The following is a 24,872-nucleotide window of genomic DNA, read 5'->3' on the forward strand; positions in this document are numbered from 1 at the left end:
CTGAAGCCAACTGTGCACCAAGAGTAAGTGCTGACAAGTCCAGGAGGTAAGGAACAGTCGTAGCTGCTAAAAGCAAAGCAACCTATACTGTCTCCCCATCTCCTTTTTTCTTCCAATACCTATGTTACCAGGGTAGGATTCAGCTTTGCTCCCTAGAGTCAAAAGCCATGAGTCCAAGTCACAGCCCACAAGTGTCCACACCATAGACACCACCCAAACTGGTACTAATTAGCAACTTTTCTGAACGCTTTAGGAGTGAGGCCAAGGAATGAATGGGGATGGAGAACAAACTAACCTCTTGATCCTAGAGGTCACCCATCCAGGTCAGAGCTGGGGGGTGGGGTGGGGGGAGCAGTAATAGGGCAGTGTGGGGGAGCTAGCTGTGCCACTGCCCATGCTGCACCTGTTTGGTGAACAGAGGGCTGCGTTCTCAAGGGCTGTCAATCCAGTACCACAACGTTAATGGAGGCCACTGCAAGAGTCTCTGAAAGTGACAGTTGCTTCTCTCCTTTCTCTGACTTTTTTTTTTTTAATTCTGCGCTTGTTCTGTTAACGGTCCATTAGCTAATCTCCATCCACATTGAAATTCAATCCATTCTCATAATGGCATTTTAAAAACCCTCAGCTTCCTGGGGAGTGACACAATTTCCCCCTCCTCCTTCGCACTGTTCACTGTTTTGGGGGATTTTCCTCTCTATTTATTCTTGTTTTTGTTTCCTGAACAAAATGCATAATCTTGCCTCATTCAGATCCAGACAATAGGGAGACAAATAAGTGACACATGGATGCCAAGGAAGCAGTCTCCCAGACAACGCCATGATCATTCCCATAACTCCCTTCCTGGCCCAGAGGACATTTTATTGGTTGGAATGAGGTGAATGAAAAACAGAAAAAGGGGGATGGGGGAATAATACAGGTCCCATTTCAAACTTCTTGTCACACAGAAGGAGTCTCATGGAACACTGAAAACAGCTGACAACCAATTGTCTCCAGTGTTGGGACATGCATATTATGAATAATTTAACTCTCTTTGGGGCATTTGAACAGACAACAGCTACTTGTGCTAATCTTAGCAATTTACAAAACAAGTCTCCCATACAAGAAATCAGTGTGGCTTTTTGGAGACACACATGACACTCAACGGCTACTGGGGAAATTAACTATCATTCCCTTGGGGACACTTTCTCCTGGATTCTGCATTTTGAAAAGGCTCCACACCTTATTTGAAATAGCTTTTTGAGTCCAAAGTGGCAGTATTATGACATTTTCCAAACAGCACAGAGCCTCATAATCTGTTCTTAAATGCCATCACACATTCTCTTTGCAAGGTCCAGCACATATAAAATTAATCACTCATTTTCTGGGAGAGATTACTTTTATAGCTCCGCTAGTCACACTTAGCTTCCGGCTGTTCAGCTAAAGGGGCTGCGGAACTACCCAATACTCAGACAGGTAACTTTCTATCATGCCAAACAAAGATCCAGGCAGTCCTCCTTCCTTTTCCCCAGCCTTACTCTTACTCACTGGCCTTTGCTGGCCTGTGATACAAGGGTCAAACAATCATAGCCATCTAATAGGCTAGGAGTAACTACTGAGGGTTGTGACTGTGACCTCTCTCCCCAACCCTAGCTTTTAACCCCAAATTTCATGCTACTCTGAACAAATACCTATACTCACCCTTTGAGCTCATTAACCACTGCCCAGAACCAATTATTGCCTGAGACATCCACACTCCCTCACTGGAGACAAGAGAGTTTGTATAGTTATATTAAAACAACAGGCAGCAATCCCCTGCAGAGCTGGGTTCCACAACTTCAGGGCAGTATGCACACCCTCCATACGCTCCCCAAAGCCTGTGCCTCACCTCCCTTTACCTGGGTCCCTTTGGGGCTTAAGTGAGCCAGAAGGATTTGCTTCTCCGGGGTTAAATTTCACCTCAACTGTTGTTGTTTGTATTCCAGTAGCACCTGGAGGCCCCAATGGAGACCAAGGTCCCATTGTGCTAGGTGCTGTATATACACATATTAATTAGGAGACTATCCCTGCGCCAAAGAGTTAATCTAAAATATGGGGGGGGGAGAACTGAGGCAGAAGTGACTTGTCCAAGGTCATCCAGCAGGTCAGTGGCCAAACCAGATATAGAACCCAGATCAACCCTACCCACTAGACCATGCTGCTTCTTTAGCTATATGTTTAACATAAGTAACATTTAAGTGACAAGCACAGTCTTTGGTTTTTATATCTTTTTTTTCATATTGTTCTACTTTATTATTGGCAAGAAACATTTTATCTGAAGGATAATGGGCTATGGAGCCCCTCCCTTTCAGGTCACTGCTATACATTCACCTCAGGTCAGTAGTGATCTGACATCATCTGTTGATGAAGGAAGTTCTTCTTCACGCAGCGCACAGTCAACTTGTGGAACTCCTTACCTGAGGAGGTTGTGAAGGCTAGGACTATAACAATGTTTAAAAGGGGACTGGATAAATTCATGGTGGCTAAGTCCATAAATGGCTATTAGCCAGGATGGGTAAGAATGGTGTCCCTAGCCTCTGTTCGTCAGAGGATGGAGATGGATGGCAGGAGAGAGATCACTTGATCATTGCCTGTTAGGTTCACTCCCTCAGGGGCACCTGGCATTGGCCACTGTCGGTAGACAGATACTGGGCTAGATGGACCTCTGGTCTGACCCGGTACGGCCTTTCTTATGTTCTTATGTTCTTATGACTGCTCAGTATCCTACATGAAAGGCATCATGATGATCTCAGTATTTCCCGCTGGACGGGTATCTACATTACAAAGAACATAACCAATATGATCTGACACTCGTGTCACCAGTCTAACAGAGAAGTCAAGGAGAGAATGAACACAGCTAACAGACAGGCCTCTCGCTTACCATGGAGGCCCCTCCAATGTAAAGTGGAAGCTCAGTGATGCACCAAAAGCTCACACTGCTGCAGCCCATGGGGCTCTCAAAACATTTCACCCATATTTTAATGGCATCTGCCCTTCATAATGCCTTAGGTGAGAGGGAGGGATTCCTATTGGAAAGTTCCTATTTCTCAAGGTGTGCAGGCAGCTAATAAGTAAGTTCTCCCCAGAAAGAAGCGGCTTTGTAGGTCATTACTAGAACTTACCACAAACACACACAGCCATTTAAGGCTCAGCAGCAATGGTTTTGCTTGAAGTACGCTAGACTGGCTTGAGGGGATTAAGGCCATCTTGAGGAGCACCACCGAATCCACAGTCATCGCCCCATGGAAGTGGGCTCAGTCATGCCAGGCATCGAGCACCCACAGCTCTCATTGAGATCCGTGCTCTACAAGATTGGACCGACAGGGCCAAATTCTCCACTCACCCTGTGCTGATGGAAATTTGGAGTGGCTCTTTTACACCAGCATGGCTGAGAGCAGAATGTGATCCATAACTGAAATGTAAGTAATGGGTCAGATTATTAACCCCCCTTGGACTGCAAGCATGGACAGTGCCTACGGACAACCCCCTATATCCCTGACTGGGGCCCCTCAGGATTACTGCAACAACAAATCACACAGACCTTAGGCTAAACTCTCATTGACCTCAAGGATCAAGCCCTTCCCAACACCACTTTATCACCCTAGTCCCTATGTTACACAATTAGACTGAATAACGAACAGAGCAAGAGTGTGAAGCCATCATCTCCCTGCCCCCCAAAAAACAAAGATGTCTGACAGCAAATGGTGAGTGGAGGTTCCCAAGACACCCTTTACATTTAACAAATCCATTTACGGGGATCTTTCATCTCAATTCTGGAGGCTGGAAGAGAATCTCAACACAAGGTCATGCCAGCAGTACTCAACCTATCAGCCTGTGCTTTATGACAATGCTAACTGCTAATTCAAACATTCCACTTTGGGTCCTCAGCTATATACCACGTGAAAGCATCACTCTCCTATTTTATTAAAATTAATACAGAGTAATGAAACTCTGAGACATTTCAAATTATTACATATAAAGTGGCACCTCATACATTTTTCCAGCCTTTTAAAAAGGTTAGTTAAATAGATATTTATTTTGGAAAGAATTAAGAATAAATAAATGAATATATTTTTACGTCCTAAACACTGAACCAATTTGAAAGGTAGTTACAGTACATCATTCTCTCTCCTCTCTGCCTCCCCAAAGAGTTCTAATAGGGACAAATTGAGCCAAACCTCAACTCTGATGTAGCTCAAATGAATGCAAAAAAGTTACGCCAGGGATTAATTTGGCCCAAATCAATTCAGCATATTAAATAAATATATAATCATTTTCCAGCTGTGTGATATAGGAAACCAGATATTTTGCAACAAATAAAAGAAATTGTGGTCACCTCTACACTATTGCTTTAAAGTGATTTAGCATGATCTCACACAGCAATTGTAATATGGTTACATTAGAGCTATAATTATGAATAGATATTTGAGTCTTTCCTGTTACATCTCAAGAATAGTTCTGTAACAATTTTAAAAGCATTTAGCACTAGACAACTACACTGCAAGGAACAACCACTATTTAATCCTATATATGTGCAAGCTTTACAACGGCACTCACCACCATAGTATCCAAGCCCCTCGCACAAGCTAGCTATAATTACTTCTCCAGGGAACTAAGGGAGGGAAATATTATGAGCCTTATTTTACAGATGGATAATTGAGACACAGAAAGCTTGAGTAACTTGGTCAAAGCTACAAAGGAAACCTGCGGCGGGGTAGAAACAGAATCCAGCAAGAAGTCAGCAGATTTGAGCAGCAGTCAGGAGTAGCTGATTTTCTTTCAAATGATTTGGAACCATGTGTGCAGTAACTGACCTACAAATCCATATAATCTTGTTCAGGGGTGGCTCTAGCGATTTGGCCGCCCCAAGCACGGCGGCACGCCACGGGGGGCTCTCTGCCGGTCGCTGGTCCCGCAGCTCTGGTGGACCTCCCGCAGACGCGCCTGCGGAGGGTCCGCTGGTCCCGCGGCTCCGGTGGACCTCCCGCAGGTACCCGGGGACCAGCAGAGCGCCCCCCGTGGCATGCCGCCCCAAGCACGCGCTTGGCGCGCTGGGGTCTGGAGCCGGCCCTGATCTTGTTGCTGTTACCCATATCCTCCTTCCTTCCCATTGTTGGTTATGCTTTTTTGCTATACGTCGTTTAGCAGCGATCGTGTAAGTTTTCTAGGGCAGCGATCGTGTTTTCCTCTATTTGTATAGTACTAGCACCATGGAGCCCAGATTCTGCTTACCACAATCCTAATCTTAATAAATAAGATCACCCTATGCCTCTTGAATCCCAGATAAATTCACACCCTTCCTACCGAGACTTTGTTCCTATGGCATGATTAAAAGGGACAACGACATTAGGATATTAACCTGCCTTGCTGGGAGTCACGGACTACATGTGTGAAACACATCATAGCACCAAATGGTTGGTTATGCCACTAAAGAACATGAGGTGAATGTTGTATAAAAAAGGGCTTACCTCAAAACTCATGCTGTGCGCTAAGCAGAGCTTCCGCACTAGTTCAGCCACCTCCTCTCCTGTGGATGGCCTCTCATTTTCTTCCCTTTCATACAGCATATTACTCACATAGAGATCATTGGAGTCCACTGGAAACACATGGGGAAAAAAAAGAACTATGCAGCAGTCAACTATTTTCTGTGGCTAACACTAAATCCAGGGGGAATCTTATGCTCTGAGGCTATGTCTTCAATGCCAAAAAAGGTGTGTTTTTACTGTGGGATAATTAATATTTATGTAAAATCTAGTAGACAAGGCACTGTAGTTCTGCAAGTTAAATAAATAAGGTCAACCATAGACAGGGATTTAGCGCTGATCTTGCCCACCTACCTCACATTAAAAACTACCGTGTTTTGTCTCCACTAGGATTTTACAGAGGACAGCTAACAAGTATTAGTTAAACCACAGTAAAAATACACCTTTTTTGGCAGTGAGGACAGCACCTACAGCTTCAGTTCAGCAACATTCTAAAATATATGCTAACTTGAAGTCAACGGATGTACTTGCATGCTTAATTTTAAGCATGTGTTTAAGTACACTGCCTAAAGGAGCATGTAACCTGCAAGGAAAAGTCATAGCAAGACATGGAACAAACAAGACACACAGGAAACAAAAACCAATCACATACTCTCCTTCCCACACCTTGCCTGCCTGTTTTCATCACTCCCCATCTACATGTGTCTTGTTACTGGCCCGATCCTACATTTCTGAACTCTCAGTCAACTCAACTGGAACGTTGGGTGCCAAAGAGACACGTTTGGACTCTTATTATAAACTCTTAGGGGCCTTGTCTTCTTACGTCAGCATATGTATATGAATATTCTGAGAAATTAGGATTTTTTTTAAAAGAGAATAATTTACAGGGAAATATGCACCAGTAAAATAAAAGGTTTCACCATTTAGATCTCCACTCCTTAATCATTACTCACGCAAACCTTCCATTGACTTCACCAGATTTATTCTGCCAGTGGAGACAGGCCCAGGGAGATGAGGAAATGGATGGAAACAGAGGCTCTACTTGGCATATTCCTTTGAAGTCCATTGGAATTTCTGATATTCTAGGTACCATACACTGGGGAGAGCTAAGCATCACACTCTGCCACTGCAGGGGGAGTATGTGCATTGGGGAGGGCCTGAATCAGTGCTGCAGGCATAGGCACCAACTCCGTGGATGCTGCGGGGCTGGAGCACCCACAGGGAAAAATTAGCAGGTACTTCACACCCACCAGCAGCCAAGCTCTCCCTACCCCCACCCTATCACCTCTTCCTCTTCCCCCAAGTGCACTGTGTCCCCGCCAGGGGCGGCTCCAGGCCCCAGCATGCCAAGCTCTGGCAGTTTGCCTGTGGAGCGTCCGCTGGTCCAGCGGCTTCAGTGGACCTCCCGCAGGTGTGCCTGTGGAGGGTCCGCTGGTCCCACAGCTTCGGAGGACTTCCCGCAGGCACGCCTGCGGCAGGTCCGCCAAAGCCATGGGACCAGCAGACCCTCCACAGGCAAACCGCCGAAGGCAGCCTGCCTGCCGTGCTTGGGGCGGCAAAATCCCTAGAGCTGCCCCTGGTCCCCGCTACTCCCTCTTCCAGCGCATCTCACCCACTATTGGCAGCACTTAGGACTTTCCGGGAGGGAAGGGAAGGAGTGGGGACACAGCACACTTGGGGGAGGGGCGGTAACGAGGCAGGGCAGGGACTTGGGGTAAGGGGGTGGAATTGGGGTGGCGCGAGGTGGGGCAGGGCCGGGGCAGGGGGAGGGGGTGTCAAGCACCCACAGGGCAGAGGGAGTCGGCGCCTATGGCTGTAGGTCCAGGGTTAGGAAAGACATGGAACAGGAGTCAGCCATGAAGTCAGTCAGATCTGCGAGCTCTCACTTGTGGATACCAACCTCACCATTTTTGGAGACTCACTTTCTTCCAGGCCTATAGAACCTCAGGGCCCCGTCTCTCAGAGCAGGCAATGGGCAACAGCCCAAGATCCACAGTTACAGTCTCCAGCTCCAAGCCTTTTAGCACGTGACAGGAAAGATCTGGTAAAAAAGGGCGTTCCTACAGGCAGACTGAAGGCTAGAGGCAGCCCACATACTTTTTCCTCCACCTCTCCCCAGGAAATCACTTTAATTTGCTGTTACTGGAAATATCAAGTAACCTGTTTTGTGCAACATCTCTGCTGCCACTTCAAGTAGTTTCAGTGAGGACTGGGTCTGTGTCTTCGCCCCACTGCCCTTCCTAGAGAAAGGTGCGACAAGACTGGATTCAGTGCATTTGGCCTCCGCCAGGATTCCATCCGTAAAGCTCTGAGCGCATTCCAGTTTGCAGGACAGGATCTGCTGCTGCGACTGAGAGAAACAAACATTTCAGAGAAACTCTTTGCAACCTGTGTCCATTCACAGGATCTCTTCTGGGAAGCACAGACTTCACAGAGGACCCAAGCTCTGCGACATTCCTGTCTAGACCTGTTGTGATTCCTAGAGAGGGATACATTTATAAGGTCCCAATTTCCGAGCTGCACTTCCCTTTTCTGAAATGGAATTCACACCAACTTTAATTATGAACTGGACTCGTTTCATTTTATTCCATAAGGCACCACTTTTACCAGGTCTACTTTGCCAGCAAAGGTTTGAGTGCAACAAAAAGCTATTCATGTCCAGTAGCTGACAGCTGGCGGTACAGTATGTGTGGTTGACTTATTTCTGTTGCTAGTGTTTGTAAAAAGCAGACATGAACACTGATTGTGCTTGGGAAAGCCTTAAGTTTTTAAAACAACTTTTAGTGATTTTTCCCAAAACCATGACACTTAGCTCACATACGCCTTTTTTCATCCACAGCTTTCTATTTTTCCTCTCCAATTTTAGTTTTAAACCACCATATATTTGGAGCGGTGGAGGATTATCCAACCGATGAGTTTTAACCAATCCAGTCCCGCCATACATTGCTGTCTGCTAACCAGTTATGTGATTAATGATTCAGTACAAGAAGATCAATAAAATACATTTATTCATTGCCAAAAGAGCTCAGAATCAGTTTTAAACTGTCTGCTACTCGGTTTATTTAAGCATTGCCGTTCCAAAGGGCCTCTCTCAGTTGCATAGCTATAGCATGTAGTCAAAAAGCCAGGTGTATAATGTAGTGACTGAATCCAGAGTCCAGAAGACCCTTATTACACTCACTGCATAGGGGGAATGGTGTGTTATGAATGAGGCTGGGATCTGCTCACTGAACAATGAGGATAAAAAAAAATAAATACTGATCAGTGCCCTCATTTGCTACTTAAAAGCTAGGGAGATGGGCTCTCAGAAAAACCTCAGACAGATATATCGAAAGGTTGACTATGTGTTGTCCAACCTGTGCATTAAATGATGAAGAAAGCCTGATAATACAGTCGATTGTGATTGTGCCATTAAAGATGTTACTGTAATGCAATAATGCAAGGGGGCATGAGCCTATAGGAACGTGCTGTATTTGTCACATAATGTTCATCAAATACAACAGCAAATCTCAGCAAAAACAAAGGAAACTGTAAACCCAATAAAAACAGGAGTACTTGTGGCACCTTAAAGACTAACAAATTTATTTGTTAGTCTTTAAGGTGCCACAAGTACTCCTGTTTTTTTTGCGGATACAGACTAACACGGCTGCTACTCTGAAACCTGTAAACCCAAATGACTATCTGCCATGGTTTTATTTCTGAGGATTTAAAGAGGGATGGACATACATAAAGTGTAATTGGGCCTGAGTAACTTTTATTTAAATAATCAGAAACAGTTTGATTAGCAGAAACACACATCACTAAATATATCTGACATCAGGATTTGGTTATAAATACTTAGCAGGCCTGGCACTTTTTAATCACTTCAGGAAAATAGCAAGGACTCCTGTTAGGACCACAACCAATCCCCCAATACTTACCAGCACATCAGGCAGAGCCATGGACTGCAGAGAACTAAAACCTGAATACCGGTGAGAACACAGGTTTAAGTCTTTTGTCTTCAAAACAAGAGAGCCTTTCCGCTGATATTTAGTTGGGCATTTTCCCAGAATATCCATCTAGTAACAAACATACAAAACCAATAAAGCTACCTATCTACATATACTCACACACAATACAAACAGACTATATCGATCATTACAGCTGTTAACTATAATTGTTTTCCTGGAGTAGCAAAGACTTGGGGAACTGAATTGTCCCTTGCAATGCATTAGCTTTGCCACAGATACCATGGGCAGGCACATGCATTTAAAATGGTCTGGTGAGGTGATCCTGCATTTTAAAAGTCGGATTGGAGGGTTTAACGTCAATCTGAAAGATTGTTAATTACATAATTGCTTAAACACATTACATGTTGCTCCACTTGTTTTGTACCTTAAGCCCTGATTCAGAAAAACATTCCCAGTCAGGACATCACTTAACCACATGTTTAATATTAGGCATATGCTTAAGTGCCATTGAGACTTCATATGGCTGTATTGCACTCATACAAACCCACTGACTTCAGTGAGTTACTCCAGATTTACCTTAGTGCAACACAGCAGAATTTGACCTTATGTTTTCAAACACAGTGTTCAAATGATGCTCAGCTAAGAGCCTTGAAGCCTGATTTCCAACCCTTTGAAGTCAATGACAAAGCTCCTGTTGATTTCACTGGGTGCAGAATCAGGCCCTTGGTTAGGAAAGTCTGGACTTTGCCCACAGAATAGGTACAGCACAAGTCTCCTTCCACCACCCTACCCTGCTCTGCTCTGGAGCAAAATGGAGCCAGAGTAGCAGAGTAGTAGTTGAACCAGCTCTGCTTAGACTTCCAACAAGAATGCCAAAAAGAGCCAATTTTATGATGTGTCCACTTGGAAACATAGCGAGACCATCAGAGGCTACTGACTGGCCATGAAGCGGCAACAACTTTTGGTCATTTAAAAAGGAGATAGCTGAAAGCCAGCCTGGAGTACAGCAGCACACACCTCTTCAACAGTTCCACCGCCAGCAGCTGCAGGTGATGTCTGAAGAACGCTGAGAATGCCCCGTTTGATGTTCAGCACCCAGGCCTGTTCACGCTGCCAGGGGCAGATCTTCAGAATTTTCCCATCATGGAAAGAAAAATGAAGTGGATGCTGCTCTAGTACTTCCCTGCAACAAAGAGGTTCAGACATTGGCTGCAATGGGAATTTGAGAGCTTTGATGGATGCAGACATTTTGACTTGGTAGCATCCCTCCAATGGGACTGGCTCACTCTGTCACATACTCCCACACTTTAATAACAGCCCCTCCTATTTCACAAAGTCATCTGGTACCCTACAAGACTTCTAAAAAACAAACTATCAAGCAAATTGCTTTGAAACACAGCACAGTCCACTTAATTGGGACATAATCAGGACAACTCCCAAGGAACCCATTTAAGGCTAAGTATACTTAATGGCAATGGCTCTTGCTGAATGGAAGACAGTAATACCACTTAATGGTGAAGACTTGTGGCAATTTAGTGAATCTGGGGCCATGCATGGTGTGTGTGTGTCTCAGTTACATACTGTCCCTCTGATACCTTGCTGCCCTTCCATAGCTGTGGTACATGCAGAAAGGGGAGGAATGGCTTCCCAACAGACTTCTTGTTAATGGCTCCTTCCATGATGCATACACATGCTTGGCCACCATAACAGGGTCATATAGGCAGCAAGTTCAGTCTCTTTCTCAGGGTAGATAGTGCTTCTGCACAATTCCATGGCCATGAAGGGCTGTAGGCAGTGTTAGCATTAAAATGTTGACTTCTGTTCATCAGGAATTCCTCTGAACAGGGAAGGAAAGGCCATCCATGGGCAGAGGTGCTGGAACTAAGGGTGCTGGTGAGGTGCAGCAGCACCCCCTGACTTGATTCCATCATATACGGAGTTTATAGTTTTGTTCAATGGCTTTCAGCACCCTCCATTACAAAAATTCTTCCAACACCACTGTCTCTATTATCCCTGTGAAGAGGGTTCTACTGTACTCCTATCACAAGGATTGCTACTACTGTGAGCGAATCAGTGGAAGAGACACATTTCATTTGCTCCTTCCCTACCAAATGAACCATTCTCCCCACCACTGAGAGCAAAAAGTCGCCTCAGAGAAAAATGTCATTTGTGGAACGATATCCAGATCAAGTTCTCTCCAAGGGAGACGTGGCTGTGTCTAGAGCCAGAGTATTTCCCATGGATATGCCTCTGTGAGTGCCATTAGATTCAGTGGGAGTTGCATGCGTGTATGGAGGGCTGGCTAAACCACAGTATATACACTAGGCTGAAGAGAATGCAAATAAGGTGTCACTGTTCTGAATAATTATTTTTAGTAGCCAAGCTTCAGTGAATCCTTTTTTCACCATTTCTGCCATTGCATTTTTGGCTTCCCCGCAGAGAACAATAGACACAACAGCTCTTATCTCTACAGAAATCCCCACAGCCAGCATTCCAGAAGAAGGTGCATCTGTGCCTGAAACTATTTGAACTCCGATATCAATGCTCATATTGTGGAACAAAAGCTTTTCGTAATGAATGCATTTACTCAAAACGTGCTCTTTCTGACCCTCTGCATTGAACTAATTATATTTCTGAGGGCCTGGTGCAGATCTCTGTGTTATTTAAAGGCTGGGAATCCAAGCCCAGGGACAATACAGGGAGATTAGCCAGCTCAGCCTACCAGACAACAAAACAGCTTTTCTTGATGATGCAAGGAACATCAGCTCTCTGGGAAAATACCACCCCTCCAAGGCTTGTAAGGATCTTATTGTATAATCATCCCCATAAGTGTCTGTACATTAGTTAGCCAGAGGGCTGCCCAGTAACAGCATGCTATGAATGAGCTATTAAGAAATATACAAGGAAGAAACTGACATTTGAAAAATATCCTTTAAAGGCTACAAAGCATATTTTCATCATGCAAAATATAAATACTCCAAGATTATACCTTAAGAGTCAGGTTTTCAAAACCTCAGCAATCCAGGGCCTATGTGTGCATGAAACTATGAAAACTGCGATCAAGATCAGGTATCTCTACATGCAAGTAGCCGGCTAGGTGTCTGATGCACTGCACAGCCAATCGTGGTAATCATCCACTGAATGTACACAAAAATCCCAAAGAGATCTTTTTTTAACCACATGGCCCTTAGCTATTGTTAACAATGCTGTAATCCTGATCAATGCTTGCTCAACAGACAGCTGAAAAGTAAGAGAATGGTAATATGATGCTGCTAAAGAAAGTTTCTAAAGAAAGGAACTGAGACAGACAAGAAGCCATGTTACCTTAAACTGTCCATTTCCTTCAGAGACTCCTCTCTGGATGCCAGGGTTGTCTTTATCTGTACATCTTGCAACTAGGAAGGAAAATGCCAGTACAGCAAACACCACCGTCAACAGGAACTCGTGGGCTTCAATTCACACAAGGACAAGGAAATACAAAATAGAATACAAAGCAATGGCCCAATTCTCCAGCCCTTACTCGTGTAAGTCAATGCTACTCACACACAAGCAGATTTGCTGAACCCAGGTGAACAACTCACAAGTCAGATTAATTCTCAAAATTGCTTGCTTGATATTTACCCCCCATGAATAAGGGTTGCAGGATCAGGCCTTATGGGGCATGTCTACCCTGCATCCGGGACAAGCCTCCCAGCCTGGGTGGGACTAATGTATGCAAGATACATTTTGATTTCAGACAGAAAGGGAAAAGCTAGAGCTTGGCTACATACAATGCCTTGAACAAAATACTTGGCCAACAAACCATGAACTGAACCCGAGATCTCCAGAGCTAACAGCACAAGCTGCAGCTTCAGCTAAAGCTTTGCAGCTGGGGATCTAACAGGCTTGTATCTTGTGTGGGTCACGTACAATAGGGGAACAGTAACACCCAGCGGGTTAAACACTACCTATTGTCTTAGCCTTCTTTGGGACATTATTATGCTCTCCCCCCTACTCCCCAATTGTTTTTACTTTTATAGCAAAATGTGCTAGGCTGCATTTCCCAGGCTTGGGGGAATTTGTGTGTCTTGTACAGAAGTTACAAGCCGACGCTGGAGGTAGGCCAGTGAGAAAATGGTGTGTGAAGCTATTGCCTTACAGTAGTATATCCTTTGGCACAGAGTACACAGCAGATAGAAGTATCAGTAAGTCAACCAGTTACCACCAAAAACAAGTATAGGTCCAATTCCAAGCACTCACATTCTGGGCACCTTCCCAGTTAGGTGGGGCATTGACCAGATCAGGCCTGGGGACAGATACCTCTAGAGTCCTTGGTCAGAGGAAGAAGGATCCAGGCTCTCCTCTCCCAAGCACCCTGTGGCCCAAGTTAGCGTGGGTGTGGTGGCCACATCCCTTCCCACTTATCTGGATGGTTCAGGGGTTGCGGGGAGACACTACTGGCTTCTGGCCTGCTGGGTATTATGCAAGCACTCAGCCTTAAGCCTACCCTCATTGGCTCCGGGGCGGTGGGGAGGGTCGGGGGAAGAGGTATGCTTGGGTTGGTTGCTGGACTTCCTAGGTATCTGGGGATTTGGCTGTTTACTGTTTGGAGTCAGGAAGGAATTGTCCCACAGGGCAGAACTGGCAGCCCACGTGGTGACCTGTTTATCTAGCAGCCTCTCAGTGTCCAAGAGGCTGAACCAGGGTCGCTGTTTATTTTGGTTTTAATTTTTGTTGCAAATTCTAAAAGAGAGGCCAGTGCAGATAGTTTTGGCAGGAAATGCCAGTTATAAGCAGGCCTGAATCAAGACAGAGCACTGGAAGGCACTAGGCTTCGTTCTTGGTGTTGCAGGGTGGTGGTGTAGGCTTGAGCATCTCATGCAGCTCAAAGACGCCTCATCTGGACCCTTATCCATCAAGTGAGGTAGGTAGGGGATCACGGCAGCTCCAGCCACTCCCCTTTATTCAATTGGCATGGATGGGGTAGGAGTAGCTTCCCCTTCTTCTGTTGAGGTCTGCTTGGGTACGGCCTTGGCCCAGTTCCTGCTAGTAATTTTGTAGGGAGCTGCTCAATCCCCATGTCTGTTGTTAGATGTGTTAATAAAGTTGTGGTCTCCACTTGAAGCACATTTTTGTGCCTTCTTTCAATGTCTGGGTCAGTGAAAGCACAGATATGCCATAGAAGCAGTTTATCTTATTCCAGTCACACACATCCCTGAATACAGAATCTTCCCCCAAATTACCCCCGCAAGGACCTAGGTGCTCAGACCACATGGTGACTGTGTAAAACAAGAATATTGAGTAAATATGATTATGAATATTAAGTGAGTAAATATGAGATGAGCAAAGGCATGTGCATAGCGGTCATGAATAAAACAGACGTCATATACAAATCAAAGTGTGGGCCTTCCCCTGACCTAAAGGCTCACCGTAGAGCCTCTGGGGGTCTTTGTGCCCAGAATCTATGAATTAACCTCTCTGTGAATTTGAAAGGAAGCCAGAATTGGTACAGGCAATTAATTTCTCCTTGCTGCCCCTGCTGGGCATCTGTGCATAATGCCCAACCTGAATTTGGCCTGGATAAAGCGTCCCGTCTGAGTCTTTGGGCTGATGCTCCATTTTAGTCAGTGGCAATTTACCGACTGAGTTCAATGGGAGCATTATGTGGCCCAGTGAATTTTATACTGTGCTAGACATGCCTTATTCCCAACAGATCCCAGACCTTTCAGAAGTTCTCTCTCCAAGAAACAACCATGGCTATTTTTAAATTGCTGATACAGATCTGAAAGTGATAAAAGAAACTAAGGTGATTGTTAAAGGGCATCGGCTTCATCTCCTCCTCCAGTTCTCATGGCACAACAGTAAAGCAGCAGTTTTACTCAGGGAAGGGAGTGATTTATGTAATTTAGCTTTTAAAGTTTTTTACCACTTAATCTGGAGTTTAGTCCTAGGGATTTGTTTACTTGCAGGTAAACTAAATATTTATGGAGCAGCCACCCTAGGGAGGGACACTCTCCTGTGTCAATTAATTGCAGTCAGTCACCGAGGCACTTGTTGAACTCATGACAATACTCACTTTTAAGACCATCTGGCACTTTCCTAGGGCTTCAATGATCACTGTGCTCTCCAGAGACATACCACTCCTTTTGTAGATGCTTCCCTGCAGGAACGTATTGGTGGCTGTTGAATACCTGTAGCTATATCTGGATCCTTTGGGGAAATTCAGCCCACTGTGTTCTAGGAAAAAACAAAACAAACAAACAAACCAAAAACCTGTGTGTGCACGTCTACATTTTATCAGCAAATCAAGAGAATGTTGGTAGATTTAAGCCATTTCGGCACCTAAGCAAGTGGCCAGATTTTCAGCAGTATGCACCCCCAGGAGCTCCTGCGTGGAGGGCACAGGGAAGAGGAGTGCCCTCCTTCCCCCTGGCACATTCATACAGGATCCAGCCACCATGTGGCCCTTAACATCACAGGTCCTGTAGTGTTAAGAGTCAAATCATACCACAAGCAGGGAGGGGCGGTAAGGCAGGAGTGTCATGGCACAGCAGTCTTCCCACCCTCCAAGCAGGATATTTTGATGACAGCAACATGAGACAACCAAGACTTTACAATTCTCCAAATACATTTCATACATGTAAAAACTTCCTAACTGTCAGGGTGGTTAACAACTGGAACAAATGACCTAGGGAGGTTGTGGCCTCTCCATCATTGGAGATTTTTAAAAGCAAGTTAGGCAAACACCTGCCAGGGATGGTCTAGTTATGACTTAGTCCTGGTTTGAGTGCAGGGGACTGGACTAGATGACCAATTGAGGTCCCTTGGGGCTGGTCTACACTAATGCATAAGATGCTCTCCCGCCAACTTACCTTCCACCTCTCGGGGAGGTGGCATACATACGTTGTGAATGGGAGAACTCTCTGCCATCAACTTAGCTTGTCTTCACCAGACCTGCTAAATTGACACTGCTGCATCGATCGAATCAGTACCAATTTAGACGGAAGTATAGACAAACCCTCGCAGTCCTACACTTTTAAGATAACAGCACATCTGTTATCAGATGAACTGTGGAATGATTTCTATGCCCCAGCCTACACTACAAACTCATGTTAGTATAACTACATCACTCAGGGGTGTGGAAAATCCACACCAAAGTGACACAATTATACTGACCAATCTCCTATGTATGAGATGTCAGCAGGAGAGCTTCTCCTGTTGGCACAACTACCGCCTCTTGGGGCTTGTCTATACTTATAGCCCTGCAGCAGTGTAGCTGCTCCACTGTAGTGCTTAGTGAAGATGCTACCTATGCTGACAGGAGAGCTTCCACTGCCTGAGCGACATAATTACACTGACGTAAATTTGCAGTGTAGACCAGGGCTTGGGGAGATGGAGTATCCACGCTGACAGGAGAAGCTCTCCCATTGGCATATGTAGTGTCGTCACTAGTGCAACAGCAGCAAAGAATCCTGTGGCACCTTATAGACTAACAGACGTTTTGCAGCATGAGCTTTCGTGGGTGAATACCCACTTCTTCGGATGCAAGCAGTGGACAGCAGCACAGTTGCAGCGCAGTAAGTGTAGACAAGCCCTATGTCAGAACTGCCAGTTTGAAATACCACCCTGAATTTTGCCAAAATCCGCAGGAGTTCACAGAGCATTTCGATTTCAACTGAGCTGTATTTTAATAGATTTACTACTGATACGTGAGTTATTTATTATATAGAATGCTACCCTCCCTTTCACAAAGAGAGAATAGCAGGCAAACAATGAAAAAAGCAAACAGCAAAAGAAGGTAACAGAGCAGGAGTGCTGGAACAATTTGTATAGTGGGGGTGCTGAAAGCCATTGAACCAAACTGTAAAACCTGTATTTGAGGGAAACCCCTTCAAGCAAGAGGGGTGCAGCAGCCCTCCCAGCACCCCATAAAGCACTTATGGGCCTTTTTAGTGGCTATGCAAGGATTAATATGTTTGCGCTATCCAGGAAACATGGAACGTTGCTGCTTTCAAAATGTCTTGATCTAAAGTCTTTTACAGTCACATGATGAATGATTCAATTTAAATGATAAAGGGGTTTTGATGTAAACTGTGATCTGATTGCATGACTTGGCTTTCTCCCACTGAACACACGCATCAGAGTAATATTGCTGCTTTCACTACAATCCCCTACAAGAGGTGCCGTCTAAAATAGCCACTTGATTGTAATGAACCGGCTAGTGCATGTGTGCTGTGCTGCCCTCTACTAAAAAAAGTCAGAAATGCTAGTGTGTGTCATAGACTCTATACAGCTATTGTCAAAGAAGAATCTCCTTTAGTTCAGATGATAGTAAGCTGTGCTTTACGGGCTGGAGGATCAGAGTTGTAACCCTTCCACCAGCATGAGTTCTGGGGGCCAGGGCATGCACAGTGACACTCATGACGACAGTGGTGAAATCCCTAAAAGATCACAAATTTGTAGCATTAATTTAGCAGTGGAACTACTGTAAAGCAGAAGCAGGAGAGTTTGTTTAAACAAACGTCCTCTCTTGCATCAGGTTAAGAGGGTGCTGCCTGGGAAAGATGGCCACAACATTTGCCATACTTGCTCTTCATTAGCTCCACCTGCAGGCTCAGTGGAGAATTGAAAGCCCTTTAAAAACACCAGGTTTTTGTTAGGAATTATGAGGTTGGATTAGAATGGCGGCTGAGCAAAAAGACTCTGAGCCACACTAGCTGTGCAGGACAGCATATAGGGGGACCTGGGATCAGAGCGCTCTCTGAGTCTCCTACTGTTGTTCTGTAAAGGAGCAGTGTGCACTCAAGCACCTGCTGTCAAGATGAGCAGGAAGCTTTGGTTACTGATGCATGCACACAAGCTAGCTGACCAAACATTGAGTCTGTGGAGCACCCCCAGGAGCAATAGCCAGGCTCTGTGGATGGAGTGTTAGGTCTTTCTCCTAGCTTGCTACTGTGCAGGTAGGATGTGGAAAAGGAGACTCAGGACAGGGCAGGATTTTGCGTTGAATATTTTGTAGCACTGTAGGCTAGTTTTAACTTTTGTGTGATCTGAGTCTGTAGAATGTTAACTTAGAGCAATTCAGTGCAACATAAGACTCAGCCGTGCTAGGCAGTTTCCTCCATGAATATAAATTAGCTCAACAGCAGTAAATCCCAGCTCAGTTATTACTATCATCTTTCCAATAAAGCAATGCCCACTGAAAAGTCCAGCACGTTACAAACTGCAAAGTCGTGCGTTGTGACTATAAACCTGCTCTGAATACCAACTTGGCCTCACTTACCAGCACACTCAGTCATACAGGCAGCCTCCGGGCCTAAATTCTCCTGAGATCCTGCAACAACAAATCAGAATTAATTGTAGAAATGCACTAAGAAAAAATCCATGTGCGGCTTCAGTGACTGATGCCATAACTGTTCATTTACAATAACACTAAGAGTAAAGCAGCAACATACATTGCAAAGTCCTCAAATAGCAATTACTGAAAAGACTTTATTAGGGGAAAACACCATATGCAGCAAGGGACTCGTTATCACACAGTCATTTTGCAACAATGATTTTTCATTCTTTTCTGGCAAAGGATGAAAGCTCCAATATTTGAACATCATCTCTTTTCTAAATTGGGTAGAAGCCAACATCTTTCACAATATAAAATATTCTTACAATCCTCAGATCAGAAGCCTTAATGCGTGAGTGAAATGGGCCACATAATGGAGTCAGAAGTTCATTCCATGACTGTTTAGTCCAGGCCAGGACTCTGTTGTGAGACCCACTGGCACAGGTTCTGCCTCATTATTCTGGGAGCCGGAGAACCAGAGGGACAGTCAGTGTCTGGCTGGCAGCTCCAAGTGAAGAACCACCATTGTATGCATTACAATAGAGTCTTGTCTCCTCTGTACCACCAACATTATTACAGGCCTGAGCAGCAAAGTGGAGATCTGTGTATTAAGAGCTAGGGTTTAGGTGCTGCTGCTTAGAGAGAGAGATAGGAGTCAAAGTTCTAATGAGGGCCTGAAGTTCATTCAGAGGAGTTCAGCCTCAGAGTGGTGGTTTTGGTCCACCTCTGTTGATGTTAAACCATCGGTAACTATGTCCACATTAACACTCATGATTTCCCTTTCTTCTTTCTTCTGCTCCAAAGAGGATAAACACTTTTTGAAAACACAAGCAAATAAATGAGACGACTAACATGTTTTCTGTTTCTCGCCCATAAGATGAGAAAAGTCCCATCTTCCACTAGAGCTTTTCCAGCATATGTTGACAATCTTAATTTTTAGTGCTTGAATTAGAGACTAATTACTCCGGTTAGATGGGTGGAAGCAAAGTGCAAGATTCCTCTTTACAAGTTCTGCCATGCCTCATTCTAACCATATCTAAATAAATGCCTTCTAGCCACACCCTGGAAATGTCTTGGGGTTTATATTTTTATTTTCTAGATTCCACAATCACCATTGATATTTTCAAGACATGCATTAGACATGCTGCAGCCTTTAGAACAAATGGCTTCACAGTCAGCCATAAAAAATCCCTCCCCAGAACTCTCAAATCAGGTTTTGTTTTTTAATCTTCTTGACAAACCAAGTATACTTTAGCCTTCTCAATATAAGGCTCATGGAAGGCTGGTGAGGCCAAAACTTGTTTTCCCGCTAAGTTGTCCAAGGTCTGACAAAAAAAAATATCACATAAAATAGCACTGGACAAGGCCTAATAAGCAAAGGACAAACAAGACATTGTAGGCCAAGATACATATCTGCTATCACCCATGGTGGAACTGATTGCTAATAGAAAAGAGATCCTTTTCAAGCAAAATGGTGCTTTGTCATTCTTTTCTATTGGCAGTAATCAATACAGCACCAGTAAATAGTGCTAACTGACCAGGATTATTAATTATTATTATTATTTTTAAAAGGGGACTTTTCTGACCATCTAAAGTAAAAAAAAAAAACAACCCTGCACTACCTCATGTCTACTCCTTACTGTAAAGGTGGCTATGACCAAATTTTCTGATAACTCCGAAGTTAGAGTACCACCAACATAGCGCACACATAGATAAATAAAACCGAGTACAGAATGACCTGGAGTGGTTAATGCACTGGAAGCTTCAAGAGGAGAGATTTGGGAGTATTAAATTACTCCTTATACCCCAGGAGAGGAAATAAACAGCACAAACATAAAATGAGAGGCAGAAATAAGAGATTTACCAAAGCAACCTCAGAAATGGTACTGACTGTCTCTTTAAAACTCCATGTTATTCTTTCATCTAACCAAGCTCTGTAGTTGCCGGGGGGAAGTATGGGATTTAGAAGGGAAGTGTTCTACAATGAGAGAGAAATTTTGAGTCCTACTGAGTTATTCTACAGCAAAATTATACTAATGTTCTGAGTGTAGCTACCTTTAAATAGAACACACAGATGTGTCAACTTACTCTCATCCTCATCCTTTGTTTATTACCATCAGCCATTATGTAAGCTGTTCAGGGCAGGCCTCATGGGTGAAATCCTCAGTGAGAGTCTAGCCATTGTGTTCAATGGGGCTAGGATTTCAGCCCATGTCTTCCTACATGTCTGTACCATACCGAGCACATTTTGGACGCTACTGTAATGTAAATACATAACAATCCCCTGGTAGATTTGCTCAGGTGGGTATGAAAATGTAATTACTTTTCTTACCAACAGAGGAGAGGAAAGGAAAGACTTTAGTTAAGGGCCTAATTCTGCTATTCTTGCCCGCCTTGGGCGGGACCTAGAAGAATTCTAGGCACTCAGTGAAGGATTCTGCTGCCATATTGCTGAGAATCCAGTCTAAGTAGCAATGGGGTGTCTAACCCAAGGAAGAATCACACTGTACTTTATCCACCAAACTCCCTCCCCAAATGCAGATTTTTAAACGAATCAATTGCCTTTCAGGTCATTATCTGCTTAGCGGGAGAGTTTCATTGTCAGTGGTTACACAAGAGAGAATGCAAGTGTCATTTGAAGCATGAACAGCAGCAGGTTTCCACACTAGAGCTGTTCTTTTCCAACGCCGGCACGCTGAGGAGCAAACACTAAACATCACGTCACAAGGACTATTTGTTGTTTCATCCATCCCTGAACACTAGAGAGTCTATTCTCCTTCCTGACTTTCATTCAGGCTTCTTGGAGAGGGCAGTGACTCTCTAGAGATGTGAGGGCAAATGCATTGAAATGAATGGACTGACGCCAGAGTTACGCAGGCATAAATGAGAGAGCAGTTTGGCCTATTACATACAGATACTCTGTCTGCTTTTTAATCTCAGTGCACGTACAGTGTCCGTTAAAACTAATGGCATAGCTCACTTTCATGCTTAGCCTTTGAAATGATCTTCCAAAGGAATTGGCAGAATCCCCATCACTTAATCTGTTTCAGACACAACTAGACAAAGCACTAGATCAAAAAACATTAAGGGGCGGGACAACAGAGTCAGATTTTCGTTGTCTATTAGGCATGCACAAACATCAGGACTGGGCATTCAGATAACCAGTTAGGCTCCATCAGAGAAAAATCAGGTGAGCAAAAGGTCCATAGATTTGTGGTGTTGTTTGTCCATCCAATGGGCACTTACATGAATATAGTTCTGAAGATCTGACCCATTAGGCCTTTTCCACTGTCATAATAAGTGGGAGTTAACTAAATATACTGTGATGAGAATAGCCCCTTTTATGGATGCTTCTAGGACATGACCCCCATCCAAGATCTGATCCTGCATTCCTTGCACACACCAAACTTCCTTGGAATTCACTGGGAACAAACAGTGTTGGACTGAGTCCCAGGTATTCTATTAACAAACCTTGGTCACGCTGGTACAGTAAAAACAGCCAAAATCAGATGGGTGATGCAGATTCACTACTGTTTATGGCACTTTCACATGCCTGGGCAGAAATGAAGGTGAATTTGCTAATTTTATAATAAATCATTTACTATTAAACCTCTTTAAAAAGCACCCACCGTTAGCTTGCTATAATCTATAAAAAACTTGGTTTCAGATCATTCCCTTCAGTATTAAGAACAGCAGCAGTATTTACACCTCTTCCACAAGTTCTATGCTAATGAAACATGCCCTCCAGTTATAACCAAGGTCCTCCGTGCCCCTTAGGTCAATTATTCCTACAGGAGACAACAGTTAACAATACCTCTCTCTTTACTTGCCATTGCTGTGCTGTTGTATATTTCATATGTTCCATCTGCCTTAAGGAAATCCTTTTGGCAAACTAGCACATTTAAAAAAACCCATTCAGATTATTTGATTGAAACCACATTTTCTCTTCTCTTCATATAGACTTTAAAACTACTAGGGGAAAAGTCACTGTTTTTGCAACAAAAATAAGTGAGCAGCTTTTCCCTTTGGTATCTTTTCTTGTATCATTCTTGAAGTAGAGTTAGAGCTTAATTCTCAGAAGAGTAAAATTACTTTTCTATCAAAATACATGTATCACTCATTTATTTTCCTCCCATACAAGATTCTGTTACTTACAGTCAGTAAGTAGAAAGCAAGAAGATTTCTGGAATGATGGTTGTCTATCTAATTGACCACACCTGATAACATTCTAGGACTAGAAAATCTTGCTAAATCTATATACCTGTATAAACCAACCTTAAAATTCCAACTGCATTGCTTTTGGAAAGCAACAACACTATTCTGATTCATTTTCTCATAATCCCATTAGAAATTTAAAATACACAAAAAGAAAAATTGCAGCCATACAAATCTAAATAACCAAGTTTGGGTCTGGAAATTCTTTGGAAAATTTGAATGGCTTTTTTTTTTCTTGAAAAAGTTGGTTGGAAGCGTAGAAAGATTAATTGTCAAGTTAATGACCTTTAAATGCAATAAATCAGCAATTTCCTTTGCAAGAGCATAGAAATAAATGCAACACACAAAAATCGCACATGGTTCACCTTAATCATGGAGGGCCAGATTTTCAAGAATGTTCAGCACTCACGGCTAGGGCCAGATTTTCGAAAGAGCTCTCAGCACCTAAATGATACAGCCAGATTGTCAAAAGTGCTCAGCACCCAGCTAAGCAAACGGAGCTGAGGAGTGCGGAGCCCTTTGGAAAATCTGGCCACTTAGTTTAGGTCTCTGACTGGGAGCAAAGTCCTGTGAATAATTTATTTTATTTTATTGTTTTTATTTGTTTTCCATTTAGGAAACAGCATGTGTCCGGATCTATTTTCAACCAAAAATGGACAATATTATTACAGTTTCCCTGATTTGCAGCTAGTTTAAGAACCTTTCATTTTCAAGATATTGTAGTAACCATCATTTCTAATCATCAAACTAATGCAGCCTTTTATAAACTCCAATCATTCTTTAAAGAGTGCACATATCCACTACAGCAGCCCTATCATTTTCCTGGGCTTCCCCAACTAATGCTGAAGGAAGATACAGTAATACTGTGCTCTTTAACATGCAGGATACCCTCCCACCTGCAAAAGCACCACCCAGGCAGGCCAGCAATACAGAACTGATGTACAGAAAGCCAAGACAAAGTTACTACAAGAAAGTGTTACTACAAGAAAGTATTCCTACAAGAGCTGCAAGTCCCAACATAATTTACACTCTCCCAGATGCTTTGCAAGTGAGATCACTGCTGTGCAGAAACACTGCATTGGCGAGCGAGCAAGCTGCGATTTTAGCAGAGGAAACAATATTTTCTTCTACTTACTCCTAGGCACTCCTGTGACAATCACGCAGAATAAAAGGACTGAACGCAGCCCCATGACCATCCAAAGTGCCTCCTTAGCCCAGCAATAACAAACCCACATCAGTCCTCCTCTCAGAGGCAGCCCTGAGCCAGGCAGTGAAAGAAAACTTTCTTCACAAAGCAGGACCTGACTATTTCAGCTCCCCCCTTCCAGCCAGGGGAGGGGCTGACGGGGGAGCGGGTGGTGGTGTGTATATGGGAGGGAGGGGGGAAGAGTAAGGGAGGGGGGGAACATCTCAGCCACTCAGAGTTCTTTGATAACGTTTTAGACCTACGGCTCCCACCCAACAAGGACCATTTCTAACCTATCGGAAAAGAGTCACTCCGGAGGAAGCTGGAGTATTCGGCATCAGAAGAGGTCAGACAGCCTGAACAATCCTGGGCAATGAGCGCCCTGCAGATGATCCATTCCTGCTGCAGTAATTACAGCCGTGTGGGGGAATGGGCCAAGGCGTTGGGGCTGAAAGGAAGGTGCTTCCATGGGGGGGGAGTGAACAAGTGAGCTTTTCTCCTCTACACTCACCCAGGGCAGCAACATCCTCTCCGCCAAAGTGCCACTTCTCAGGTGACTGAATGTGTGCCTAAAACCACAGACAGGCATGTAAAAAAGAGCCCTGAAGGTAGCTATGGAGGTTTAATGACATGCCGGATATGTGGCTTCCAGTGTTCACTAGCCTAAAGACTCCCCCTGCAGCAGCTGCCTTGAGTTTGCTTTATTT

At 44.1% G+C, this 24,872-nt stretch overlaps 1 protein-coding gene across 1 annotated transcript in view; it reads right to left on the reverse strand.

The window, feature by feature from the left end:
* LOC123344118 overlaps positions 1-24,232 on the reverse strand; it is a 169,940-nt gene extending 145,708 nt beyond the window's left edge. Inside the window, exons 1-8 of the mRNA XM_044979917.1 lie at positions 24,115-24,232; positions 18,711-18,761; positions 15,504-15,664; positions 12,773-12,843; positions 10,466-10,631; positions 9,419-9,556; positions 7,659-7,848; positions 5,484-5,611 (exon numbers count right to left, since the gene is read on the reverse strand). Coding sequence (XP_044835852.1) covers positions 5,484-5,611; positions 7,659-7,848; positions 9,419-9,556; positions 10,466-10,631; positions 12,773-12,843; positions 15,504-15,664; positions 18,711-18,761; positions 24,115-24,214 — 1,005 coding nt within the window. The 5' untranslated portion in view covers positions 24,215-24,232. The remainder of the gene's footprint in view (positions 1-5,483; positions 5,612-7,658; positions 7,849-9,418; positions 9,557-10,465; positions 10,632-12,772; positions 12,844-15,503; positions 15,665-18,710; positions 18,762-24,114) is intronic.
* Positions 24,233-24,872: the final 640 nt, after the last annotated feature.

This window comes from Mauremys mutica, chromosome 11 (assembly GCF_020497125.1).
Source record: "Mauremys mutica isolate MM-2020 ecotype Southern chromosome 11, ASM2049712v1, whole genome shotgun sequence".
NCBI lineage: Eukaryota > Metazoa > Chordata > Testudines > Geoemydidae > Mauremys > Mauremys mutica.